At 42.8% G+C, this 13,362-nt stretch overlaps 1 protein-coding gene across 1 annotated transcript in view; it reads right to left on the bottom strand.

The window, feature by feature from the left end:
* Window positions 1-3,799: 3,799 nt before the first annotated feature.
* Window positions 3,800-13,362, bottom strand: part of gask1b (golgi associated kinase 1B) — a 65,689-nt gene continuing 56,126 nt past the window's right edge. The window contains exons 3-4 of the mRNA XM_033018486.1: window positions 10,552-10,778; window positions 3,800-4,691 (exon numbers count right to left, since the gene is read on the bottom strand). Coding sequence (XP_032874377.1) covers window positions 4,484-4,691; window positions 10,552-10,778 — 435 coding nt within the window. The 3' untranslated portion in view covers window positions 3,800-4,483. The remainder of the gene's footprint in view (window positions 4,692-10,551; window positions 10,779-13,362) is intronic.

Raw genomic sequence — 13,362 nt, 5'->3', positions numbered from 1 at the left:
ACCAGCCCACCAGCCGTGAGTGAGTGAGTTGCCAGCACAACAGGCTTGATTGACTGAGACGCCAGCCCAAGAATCCATTTGGCGCGCAATTTGCATACTAGCCCACTGGAAACCAGTCCCTTCAGCCCACAACACCCATACTAGCACTCCAGAAAGCCCCCCCCCCCCCCCCCCCAACTGGCCACCAATATTAGAATTGGTGGAGAGGTGGAATATTGCGTTGGATGACCAGCCCTCCTGTGTGATGCTGGGACCCAACGGGTCCCACTTAGTCTAGTAGGTATATGTAATTTCAATCAGTCTGCACACTATCTACTGTGGCATTATATATTTCAAAAGTGATTAGATTAAAACCTCTTGAAGAGGTTTTGAAGAGTCAAAAGGAAACATCGTGTTAACAATTGGGAATATAACTTAGTTTTAATTCTTATTTCTTAATTTGATTCTTTCACCAGCAAGAGCTTTGCCAACTTTTGGAGCAAGAATAGGATAATAAGAGCAGATCCCAAGGCTACAGTGGCATATTTCAGAAATCCATTTCTCTTTGTGTGGCCCAGAGGCTGATCCCTCACTTGCATCGTTGGGTCGAGGAGTATTCTTCAGCGAGATGCGACCTCCCTCAGTAGTTCAGTCAGTCCATCCTTGAAGACCTCAGACAGATGTTTTCCAGCTGAATGTAGGAATGACTGAGCTTCCAGGGTTGATTACTTCAGCGTTATGCTCTTCCCAGTGGAGGAAATATAAAGTGTTTTAATATGCAGCCCCAGAAAGATCTTGGCTACGGCCAGCAGAGAAAATGTCATCTACTCTGCTTTATGTTGGCAGTTTAAAGAGGCGGCCCTGAGTGTGCAGGTGCATGCACTGGTTGTCGTGATTCAGTACACCCACAGATGTTGTCATAAGGCCATTCGGCCCATCAAATCTACTCTGCCATTCAATCATGGCTGATCTATCCCTCCCTTCTAACCCCATTCTCCTGCCTTCTCCCCATAACCTCTGACATGTGTACTAATCAAGAATCTATCTAGCTTTGCATTAAATATATCCTTTGTTATCATGAGGGGTAGGATCTAAGGCTGTTGGCATGATATGGCTGGCTTCCCCATTCTTAATTCAGCAAAGGCAGCCTAATTGGAATTTAAGCCCCTGTTTAGTCTCTCGTGAGTTTACTAACACTGCTCAATTCCCCAGTTTACATGCAAGTGTTCATCTCCTCTTGCGGAACAAACCAATTATTTTAAGGTCGGCTGATCTTCCCTTCTCCGAGCTTGAGTTTCATTGGAAGAGTTGCAAAGCTTGTGGTTTTGTCAAATAATTCATAAGCAACTAGTGTACTCCTTGTGAAAGAAATGAGTGTGTGATCCTGTGGCACTCTGGCCCTGCGAGGTCACAGGAATAAGAAATTTGAGAGACTAAATGATGTTGCTTCAGATCTTTAAGGTATCAGTGGGGTCATGAAAGAGCATTCACGTCACGGCCCTGTTATCACCAATCTTTCCACCACCACACACAAGATGCACAAGAGGCGCAAGACAGACACTATTGTGCAGATGCTGAGAAGTGTGTTCAGCTCTGGCTGAACAACATCAAATCTTGTGTGTGGACTCAATAAGAAGACGCTATCAGTGCAAAATAAAATATTTTTTAATAATCTCATAAAATAGTATACGTATATATGGATTTGAGTATATATCAAGTCCATGTACAGTAATTTATAAGATAATTGAAAGGCATTTTCACTTCACAGATATCTAAAAGCGAGTATACATGGACATGAAAATATTGTGTAAAGTCATTTTACTTTCTGAAGGATACTTACATTAGTTTATTGTCATATACACCAGGATGCAGTGATTCAAAATTGCATCTGAATTTAATATCCTATTTCTAATGTTTGGGAATATCAGTTTAGAATAAAGAAGATCCTCTGTGAATGGAAGTACAAGTGGCTGAGAGGCACAGAGTCTCTTGCCCAGAGTAGGTGAATTGAGGACCAGAGTTCATAGGGAAAAGATTTAATAGGAATCTGAGCGGTAAGTTTTTCACACAAAGGGTGGTGGGTGTATGGGACAAGCTGCCAAAGGAAGTAGTTGAGGCAGGGACTAACCCAACATTTAAGAAACAGTTAGAGAGGCACATGGATAGGACAGATTTGGAGGGATATGGACCAAACACGGGCAGGTGGGATTTGTGTGGGACTAGTGTAGCTGGGACATGTTGGCTGTTGCGCGCAAGTTGGGCCGAAGGGCCTGTTTCCACGCCGTATGACTCTATAACTCTATGGCTCTGTTGGTTTGGTAATAGGAGGAAGAGGTTAATGGTGGTGGGTTGCTTTTGTGCTGGAAGACTGTGTCCTGTGGTGGGCTATAAAAATCAGCGCTCAGACCTTTACTGTTTGATATATACTGTATGTTAAATTACTTCGGATATGAATGTCGGATGTATGAATAGTAAGTTTAAAAATGACACAAATATGGACAGAGTTTTTGATAGTGAGGACGATAATCATAGGTTACAGAATAATGGACGGAGCAGTGGCAAATTGCATATAATGCTGATCAGTTCACAGTGATGCACTTTGGGAGGACTAATGACAGCTCACGATGAGCGGTGTGGTATGAAAGACAGTGAAGGGAAAAGGGACCTCAACGTTTCAATGAGGTCCCCCCCCTCATCTTTGTAAACTGCAGCAAGTAGAGGCCCAGTGCCGTCAAATGCTCATCATATGTTAACACATTCATTCCTATAAATAGGGGAATGATGGAATTGCTGCGGGAACCAACTGAGACTCGATAGGCCAAATGGCCTGCTTCCGTGTTATGAGAAAAAGTAACATACCCAAGTGAAGATGATTTGCTGGGTACTATTCCGGTGTTATCTCCGGTAAATAGCATTGCAAGTCTTTTTCTCTACTTTCTGTAACTGCTTCTGGTGAGCTATGGAACATGCTGAAATGCTTGTGCTCAGTTTAAAATCAGTTTGATGTGGCCAGGTTGTGATTGCTGTGTTAATGCCAGGTTTTTACCTTGTACGCAAACAGACCTCCAGAGACCACCCCTGCCTAGTTGACTAATTTCTTATTTATTCTTGTCCTCTCCTTGAGGAAGCAGTCTGGTTGAGGGAGTTGGATTTTTTCCAAACAATACATTTGAGCACTCCATTATTAGTTGATAAGAAATGTTTCTTTGGTGCCTTGGATAGACCCAGGTCAGTTTTGCAAATATTCCAAGAACTGCCTTCATGGATAAAATTTCCGATGGTCCAGACAACAGAGGTCTTTCAGAAGTGCAATGCTATCTCAATATCCTTACTAAAAAGTTTGGAGACTCACATCAGGTTTTTGACCGTTGTGCTACCATTCACTCCCATTTTCTCATCCACTCCCTTACTCACTCGGGGCAATGGTTATCTTGCTGCGATTGCAGTTTCGGCTCACAATAGTCATTGGGACTTAGAGGAACAAATATTCCAGGACATTGCAGACAGCTGTGAGACTAATAGGGTTATCATAATAGGGGATTTTAATTTTTCCCTGGCACTGGGACTGCCAAGGTGCCAATGGCTTAGTTGGGGTGAAATTTGTCAAGTGTGTTCGGGAGAGTTTTCTCAGGCAACATGTAGTGAGCCCGGCAAGAGAGAGGGCAAAGCTTGACCAACTCTTAGGCAATTGTGCAGGGCAGGTGATTCATCTGTCAGAGGGAACCACTACCATTCTATTGGCTATAGAATGGTTATGGATATTAAATACAGGCATTGTCAGCAGCTTGTGGTTGCAATTCATGAACAAATTGAAGAAATGTTGTTTTTGCTTCTTTATTTTTGTGCAGAGATCACAAGCCAGGTCTCCACTCTGACCAGCCCACTGCAGATCAAAAATAAGTAATACTTTGTGTATTCCAGGGGGTCTATTCAGAGCTCATAATCTCAAAACAGTATGAAGATGTAATAAATAAATGCATTTTATGGAAGACCAAAATGATTTTAATAAAAGTCTGGTCCAACATGTGAGTGACTTCATTTTATATTACAGAAAATAGCTTTAAAAAAAACTATACTGAAATATTCACGTTGCATTTGAGTACTAGTCAGTTTCTTGGTACATTAAAATATATAGATATTTAAAAGTGTCTTTGTTTTATATAATTCATATGTTCTCAGGCAGGCAAAAATAACTTCTTCAAAGCCTATCAAACTTTGATTATTCTGCCTCGTCAGTGTCCAATGGCGAAGACATTTTTACAAAAAGTGCTCATTCCAAAATTGCTGTTCTTTAAGTACTTTGGCTGGCAGTATTTTTTTTGTTACAGACATCTTCCCTGCCTTTTAACTATTTATTTTACTTTTTAATAACTAAAAGTAAATCTAGAATAGATTTTATATGTATAAAAATTAATACAGAAAATTGCTGTCAAGAATAAAGCATTGAGGAATAACCTCTTTTGTCAATAGTTGATGCTTCACAGGATACTAATCAATAGTGCAATTACTCATTCATAGGTAGCACCTTGAGTCCATGTGCATTAATGTAAGTAAGAAAAATAGTTGCCCTCCTTTCAATCACATCAATCAGCTTCTCGATTCCCCTGCGACCTCCCTGGCTCTCCCAGTAAAGTTGGTCAAGGAACAAGGACTGAAGAAGTCTCTCTCGGAGAAGTCCGTTCTTCAGTATGGATATGGCAGATTCCGGAAATCTGTGGAAATATCACAAAAGATCTTATGTGCTGTTCACAGCCTTCTTCCTGCACATATTATACGGAAGCAAACCATGTCATATTTTGAATGTGTAGGAAGGACCTACAGATGCTGGTTTACACCGAGGATAGATACAAAATGCTGGGGTAACTCAGCGGGTCAGGCAGCATCTCTGGAGAAAAGGAATAGACAATAGACAATAGACAATAGGTACAGGAGTAGGCCATTTGGCCCTTCAAGCCAGCACCGCCATTCAATGTGATCATGGCTGATCATCCTAAATCAGTACCCACGTTCCTGCCTTCTCCCCATATCCCCTGACTCCACTATTTTAAGAGTCCTCTCTCTTGAAAGCATCCAGAGAACCTGCCTCCACCGCCCTCTGAGGCAGAGAATTCCACAGACTCACCACTCTCTGTGAGAAAAAGTGTTTCCTCGTCTCCGTTCTAAATGGCTTACTCATTCTTAAACTGTGGCCCCTGGTTCTGGACTCCCCCAACATCGGGAACATGTTTCCTGCCTCTAGCGTGTCCAAGCCCTTAACAATCTTATATGTTTCAATGAGATTCCCTCTCATCCTTCTAAACTCCAGAGTGTACAAGCCCAGTTGCTCCATTCTCTCAGCATATGACAGTCCTGCCATCCCGGGAATTAACCTTGTAAACCTACGCTGCACTCCCTCAATAGCAAGAATGTCCTACCTCAAATTAGGGGACCAAAACTGCACACAATACACCAGGTGTGGTCTCACTAGGGCTCTGAACAACTGCAGAAGGAATAGGTGACGTTTAGGGTCAAGACCCTTCTTCAGACTCATTCATGTGCATTAATGTAAGTAAGAGAAACAGTTGCCCTCTTTATAAGACAAGCTCAGTTTGCCACCTAGATTTCCATGATCATGTTTCCAAGCTGCATAAATTCTTTCGTTGGGAGTTTGCCACATCTTGGCACTGCATCTTTTAGTGTCCTCCTCACTGTTCAAGCCAAATTATCCAAAGCTGTTGTTTGCACCCAACTCTGTCTGTCCTGCCATCACCATAGCTAACTGGATGACCAGCCTCCAACAAATTACATTGAAAAATCTTGGCTGACAGATGAAGCTTTGATCGTGCTAACCCAATGATCCAATGAATGATCCAAAGACCAATTTTACTCAACATTGTTCTTTTTGTTACCCCCAAAGTCATTTATTTATAGCTGAATTTAAATCTTTCTTTGAAGCTGTGCAACATTTAGAATGTAATTCTTGCAAGAATTTTTGCATTAGATAATTTACTGTAGCATGGATAAGGAATGGCAGATTAAATTTAATTAAGATAGATATAATGTGTTGCATGTAAGACAAACCAGGGTAGTAAAGCAGAGCGCTGCAGAACAGAGAGTCCAAGGGTACAGGTGCATGGTTCCATGAAAGTGTGACTCAAGTGGAGAGGGTGATGAAGAAGGCGTTTGGCACGCTGGTCCTCAACAATTGAGATATTGAGTACAGGAGTTGGAACATGGAGATACAAGGAACTGCAGCAAAGCACAAAGCGCTGGAGTAACTCAACAGGTCGCGCAGCATCTGTGGAAGGAAAGGATAGGTGAGGTTTGGGGTCAGGACCCTTCTTCAGATTGATTGTAGTAGAAGAGAGAATGCTGAATAAGAGAGGTGAGGGTGGGTCAAAGCCAAGTAAGTGAGTCTGAAGAAGGGTCCCAACTCGAAATGTCACCTATGTTCTGCAGGGATGCCACCTAACCCGCTGAGTTACTCCAGCATTTTGTGTCTTTTTATCCTGCTAAATAGTATATGGATATAGGGACATTATATTAAAGTTGGGCAAGACTTTGGTAAAGACACATATGGAGTATTGTATACATATGACTGCCCAGTTATGGGAAATATGTCATTAAACTGGAAAGGGCGCAAAAAAACTTTATGAGGGTGTTCTCGGATCAGAAGAGGCTGGGTCGACTGGGTCTTTTTTCCCCGGAGTTTCGGTGGCTGAGTGGTGATCTTATTGAGATTTATAAAATCATCAGGTGCACATATCCTCCGGCAGCTCGCTCCATACACCTACCAACCTTTGTGTGAAAAAGTTTCCCCTCCGGTTCCTATTAAACCTTTCCTCCCTCACAGTAAACCTAAGCCTTCTGGTTCTCGATTCCCCTACTCGGGGCAAAAGGAAACACTGTGCGTCTACCCGATCCATCCCTCTCATGATTTTGTACACCTCTATAAGATCACCGTTCATCCTCCTGTGCTCCAAGGAATAGAGTCCTAGCCTGCTCAACCTCTCCCTATAGCTCAGACCCTCAAGCCCTGGCAACCTCCTTGTAAATCCTCTCTGAACCTTTTCAAGCTTGACAACATCTTTCCTATAACATGGTGCCCAAAACTGAACACAATACTCTAAATGCGGTCTCATCAACGTCTTATGCAACTACAACATAACCTCCCAACTTCTATACTCAATGCTCTGACTGATGAAAACCAATGTGCTAAATGCTTTTTGACCACCTTATCTACCTGTGATGCCATTTTCAATGAACTGTGTACCTGTACTCCTAGATCCGTCTGCTCTACAACACTAGCCAGAGCCCTACCATTCACTGTGTGGGTTCTGCCCATGTTAGTGCTCCCAAAATGCAACACCTCATATTTCTCTGTATTAAATTCCATCAAAACCGGTCAAGATCCTGCTGCAATTTTTGATAACCACCTACACTATCTGCAATACCTCCCACTTTTGTGTCGTCTACAAACTTGCTAACCATGCCCTGTATGTTCTCATCCAAATCATTAATGTAGTTGACAAACTGCTGAGGCACACCATTAGTGACAAGCCTCCAGTCCGAAAAGCAACCTTCCACCATCACCCTCTGCTTCCTTCCATGAAGCCAATTTTCTATCCATTCAGCTATCTCTCCTTGAATCCCTTGGGATCGAAACTTCCAGAGCAGCCTACCATGCGGAATCTTGTCAAATGTCATACTAAAATCTATGTCTACATTTCTGCCGTTGTTGACCTTTCTGGTCACATCCTTGAAAAACTCAATCAGATTCATGAGACACGACCTCCCACGTACAAAACCATGTTGACTCACCCGAATCAGCACAGTCCACAGAAGTGCATGTATATCCTATCCCTCAGAATACTTTCCAATCACAGATGTTTAGCTCGCTGACCTGTAGTTCCCAGCCTTTTCTTTGTAGCCATTCTTGAATAGAGGCACAACATTTGTCTCCCTCCAGTCTTCCGGCATCTCCCCTATATTTAAAGACGACTCATAAATTTTCCCTAGGGCTCCTGCAAATTCCTATCTAGCTTCCCAAAGTGTCCTTGGATATATCTAATCAGGCTCAGGAGATTTGTCTATCTTCATACGCACAGGGTCTTCAGCATCTGTGTCCGTAACACTGACTGCTCTCAAGACCCTTCCAGTGACTCCCACGAGATCCTCTGTCCTCCCGTCTTTCTCCACTGTAAAAATGTGGTAACAGTCAAACTTAACAGCATGCCCCTGGGAATCGTGATTCTGTGGCTGAATTCTCCTGATATTTAGCACTTTAAGGAGCCTACATACAGTATTCAAATTGCAAAAAGAGTTTATCCTAATTGCTATGGAAGATTTATATATTTCATAACCATCTGGGCTATTGCAGGCGAGCAAAAAATCGCATCTCATGGACAATCTGCCGATTTCACAGTGCTCAATGGGTAATTCTATTTAGAGCATGGACCTGAACACATTCCATTTTGCATTATTTCTTTCCCAGGAGAGCACAGAACTTGGCTTGGATGAGGTACATTGAATATATAATTTTATGCCCAAATGGCCAAGTATCATTTTGAAATATTGAATTTGGACCAGAATTCTCCCGCTGTGCTATTTACTATTTCCCTTCCCTGTAGCCATTAACTATCTTCACTTAACCCTTTGTACCTTGCTTGATTGTATTTGTGTTTAGTGCAGCACACCCACATTATAACGGACCATTGGGGGGAGGGGGCGAATGGTGTCCGTTATTTCCAATTGTCTGCTTTAACCAAGTAAGGTATTATCATTGGATGTAGTTAAAGAACTGCAGATGATGGTTAATATATAAAAGGCCACAAACTGATAGAGTAACTTAGTGGGCCAGGCAGCATCGCTGGAGAACATGGATTGGTGATGTCAGGACCCTTCTTCAGAATGATTGAGTCGGCTGAGTGACTACAGCGTGTGCGGATGTGGCATCGAAGGACGAGAAGCCAAAGCAAAGAAGTTGAAGCCAAATAGCCGAATGGAAACAAAGCTGAAATGCCAAATAATCGAAAGCATACGAAGCCGAAAAGCCAACTAACCGAAAGGCTGCGTCGGCTAAAAGCAAACTCACCAAATGGCCGCTCTGCCGAAACGCCACCTAACTGAAAGGCTGCGTCGCCTACAAGCCAACTAACCGAATGCCGCTCTGCCCGAAAAGTCAAATAATGGCTTGTGTGGGAAAATGACCCCCACCCTCCCGTCTCCACCGGCCAGTGATGTGATGGACGCGGGGGTCTGGAACAATTGCTAACAAGTCCTGCCCCCCAGCGACCTCATGTCCGTTATTTGACTTTTTGGCAGAGTGGCATTCGGTTAGTTGGCTTGTAGGTGACGCATCTTTTCGGTTAGGTGGCGTTTTCGGCAGAGCAGCCATTCGGTGAGTTTGCTTTCAGGTGACGCAGCCTTTCAGTTAGTTGGTTTTTGGGCGTCCTGCCCTTTCTGTTCGTTGGCGTTTCGGCTTCGTATGCTTTCGATTCGTTGGCGTTTCGGCTTCATATGCTTTAGGTTATTTGGCGTTTCGGCTTCGTTTCCATTCGGCTATTTGGCTTCAACTTCTTTGCTTCGGCTTCTCGTCCTTCAACGCCACGTCCGGGTACCGACTGCAGCACTTTGTGTAATATGCCCATAATGTGTAGAATGCAAAACTGGGATAACGTGGAACTAGTGTGTGAGTGATCAATTGTCGGCGTGGACTCGGTGGGCCAAACGACCTGTTTTCACGCCGTATCTAAACTAAATCTTATCAGGTCTCTTTCCAACATTGGAAGCCAACAGCTGCATCCTGCAATAATTTGGGGCAGCTCTGCAAAGGGAATATGATTTTTTTTTCTCAGTTCCACAACTCACAGAAGGCTACTGCAGGAAACCACGTGTCCTCAATTGCTGAGAGAATTCAGGTGGTAAATTTAGATTTGGCTAATTGATTAATCTGAAATTTTAAATGGTCATGGTGACTTTCAAGTTTCTGCAATATCAAATCACAGGTGTTCTTCAGGAAAGGAGGACCTAACATGGGACTTAAACCAACAGTAATGCTCTGTCAATAGTCTTGCTAAATTCTAACAGCCATTTCAGTTGTACTGACTGAAATATAATGAAAATTAAAAGTAAACCAAAAATTGCTGAAGAAACAAAAGAACTGCAGATGCTGATTAATACACACAATGATACAAAGTACTGGAGTAACTCAACAGGTCAGGCACATCTCTGGAGAACATGGATAGGTGACATTTTGAGTTGAGACCCTTCTTCAGACTGATGGCTATGCAATAATATTTGTCTTTTACTTCTCCTTTTAATACCTTCAATCAGATGGGATTTCTTTGTCAAGAATCAAATCTGCTAGACTGAATGAAAATGAAACACTTGATCATACGTGTATTTTATGTTTCCATCTCCTCATTACTTTTGTGTTTTGCTCCATGGATGGTAATCTAAAAATAAAGAAGTGAAGAGAGATACTCTTCATGGCTTGGCTCATAACAGTATCACTATAGTGTGTATATTGGGTCTCAACATAGCATATAATCCTGCTGTAATTTTAATATCCCATTCCAAATAGATACTCACTCAGTTATTCCTTGCAATACTTTAAAATTTAAGTTGTCTTCATTTCTGTCAAAGAAGCCCTTATTGTCTATGAAGACCAAATGCCGTGGATCACGATCTCTGTACAAAATGTGAAACAAGCTGATGTTGTCCTGATTGTCACATTTCATTTTCAGGCCATTTTGAGCACAAGTATCTTCCTTTCTAGGTCGAAATCCACAGCAATTTCTGTCAAGTCGATTATAAACCTGAAAGAGAAAGCTTCCCTGAGATTATGTTGAAAATAAAATAGTATCAACTGTAAATGCAGAACAAAAACAAAACAAACAGAAGGCAGGAGGAACTGCAGTCTTGTGCAAAAAAATACAAGGCGCTGGAGTAACTCAATGGGTCAGGCAGCATCTGTGGAGAGAATGGACAAACAAAATTGCAGATCTGGACCCTTCTTCAGACTGTTTGCAGGGAAAGGAGAAAGCTGGAAGAGAGGAGGGCATGGGACAAAACCAGGCAAGTAACAGGTGGATACAGATGAGAGGGGGTGATTGGCAGACGGGTGGGCAAAGGCCAGATGGTGAAAAGGAAACAAAATCCTAAGAAGAGAAGAGAGGCCAGAAGAAGAGATGAAGAAGGGGACCATGGGAGAGCAAAGAGGGCAGAATAATATGAGAAATGGGTGCACATCTTGGAAAGGCACAGGGAAGAGAGGGGGGTTAAAGAGAGAAGGGGGATTGTTGGTTCCCTAAAATTGGAGAATTCAATCTTCATACCAAGCAGAATATGTGGCGCTGTTACTCCAGTGTGTGTGTGTCTTCACTCTGGCAATGAATGAGACCCAGAACAGGAAGGATGGTATGGGAACAGGAAGGGGAGTTAAAAAGGTTAGCAACTGGTAGATCTTGGCACGCTGATCACAAGTGGTACGTAAATGATCGCCTGGTCTAAATTTGGTCACAGCAATATAAAGGAGGTCACATCTGGAGTACCAAATGCAGTAGATAAATGCAGCTCATAAGCTGAGATATAGTCCCAATTACCCAACCTACCTCATTGTAGTCCTTGCACTTTTTTTAACCAGCACTTTTTCTATAATTTTAACAATATAATGCTGAACACCATGTTGTACACTCATGTATTTTTTCTCTTTGCATGACCTGTTGTACTTGTGTATAGCTTGATCATACTCATATATAATATGCATGCAAATAAAGCACGCAAACAAATGTTCACTGTATTTGTGTACACATGACAGTAATAAACTAATACCAATTATTTTAAAACAATAGCCAGCATTGGGATTCATCACAAATGGCAGATTAACACATTTTAAATATTATCTTCTGGACATTGCTTATAGTACCTCCAGTGGTTGGAGCATCACTGAAGGAACAGTATTTTATTGCACCTTCAATATCTGTAAAGTAAAGCATTCTCTATATAAAAGGTTTTTAAAACCATGGCAAACCAGATACAAGTGATGGCACCACAAATATATCTGAGGAAGATCATGTGGACATTTAATAAAAGATAATTGGCATTTATAACTCATTTCCAATAAAGATATTTAATCTACAAAGATCCTAGAGGAGCTCCTCTAATATCTTTAACCATGACCACCCATTGCACATTGATTTCAGATCTTGAATGCTTTACAGTAATATTCAACGTGTACTTTGAACACTCAATTTTATACTTAATTTTTGAAATTATTGTATCGTTTGGAGAATGAAATAGTTGCCAACATTTTGCAATGTTGAACTTGAAGATCTTATTTTCATAAACCTTTAGATCAACAATGTATTGCTGCTGAAAGCTGAAAATAGGCATGGTTGATACTGGCTGCAATTGACAAACACTGACTGTTAAGATACCAACAGGAGTCAACATCATGCCTCTTAAGCAAAGGAAGAGAGAAAATTATAGACTCTGATGATATTGATACTATTGGATTTCCTGTTCATTTATAAAGATTACATGAGTGGAAACAAATACTGCATTTTACTCCGGAGTCACGTGAGTGACTACGTGAAGAACCCGTCCAGCACACATGCGCGACATGAGCGTTCACGCAGATGCAACAGCGACGAACGAGAGTACGGGCGCTCCCGCTACAAGCCTGAAGGAACGGACTGTTAGGTAAGTACTTACCCACAGGTTCGATTTTACAACTTTGCTCCTCTTTGTTGCTCCAGGGGAAACTGGAGAGAGCATAGCAGAACAGAGGGAAGCGGCCCCCATTCGACTCCAGGGAAGGAGCGTTCCATCAGTGGAGGGGGGAGAGGTGGCACCTGGACTGCACACGCTGCGGTCCACAGTCAGGGTACTGAGCCGATGCCCAGTCCGCTAACAGCAGTCTGACCAACAGCAGCGGACTGGAGGGAAACTCAAAAACCGGCCGGTAACCCCTGCATACTCCCGACAAAGAGACTCACAGCCCGAGAACCGCAGAAATGCCGCCCGAAAACGGCAGGCAGCCTCTAGAGCAAAGTCAGCAACCAAACCTCGGGCTGGAGACAGACACGGAAGATGGAACCGGCACTTCAAACTACCGCCCGAGAGCGAGTAAGTGTCTGTTCTCCAAGCCTAGAGTAAGGTCATGGAGTAAAAAACTCCAGCGAGACTTGCCTCGGGAGCTGGGGCAAGCTCGCCAAGGGAGCATAACACTCCTGCTCCAGTGCACTAACAGCACTGGCCATCTCCCTTATCGAGGGATCGATGGCGACCAGGGCTAGGCTGGTCAAGAAGAGGGGTCACTGGCTGAACAACATCGGGAGTATGCTTGAGGTACAGGATCAGGAAGAGCTGCTGGGTGTGGCCGCTACGTGGCTACACCAT

The sequence above is a fragment of the Amblyraja radiata genome, chromosome 1, assembly GCF_010909765.2.
Source record: "Amblyraja radiata isolate CabotCenter1 chromosome 1, sAmbRad1.1.pri, whole genome shotgun sequence".
In the NCBI taxonomy this organism is placed as follows: domain Eukaryota; kingdom Metazoa; phylum Chordata; class Chondrichthyes; order Rajiformes; family Rajidae; genus Amblyraja; species Amblyraja radiata.
This window is presented reverse-complemented; position numbering and strand designations above follow the sequence as displayed.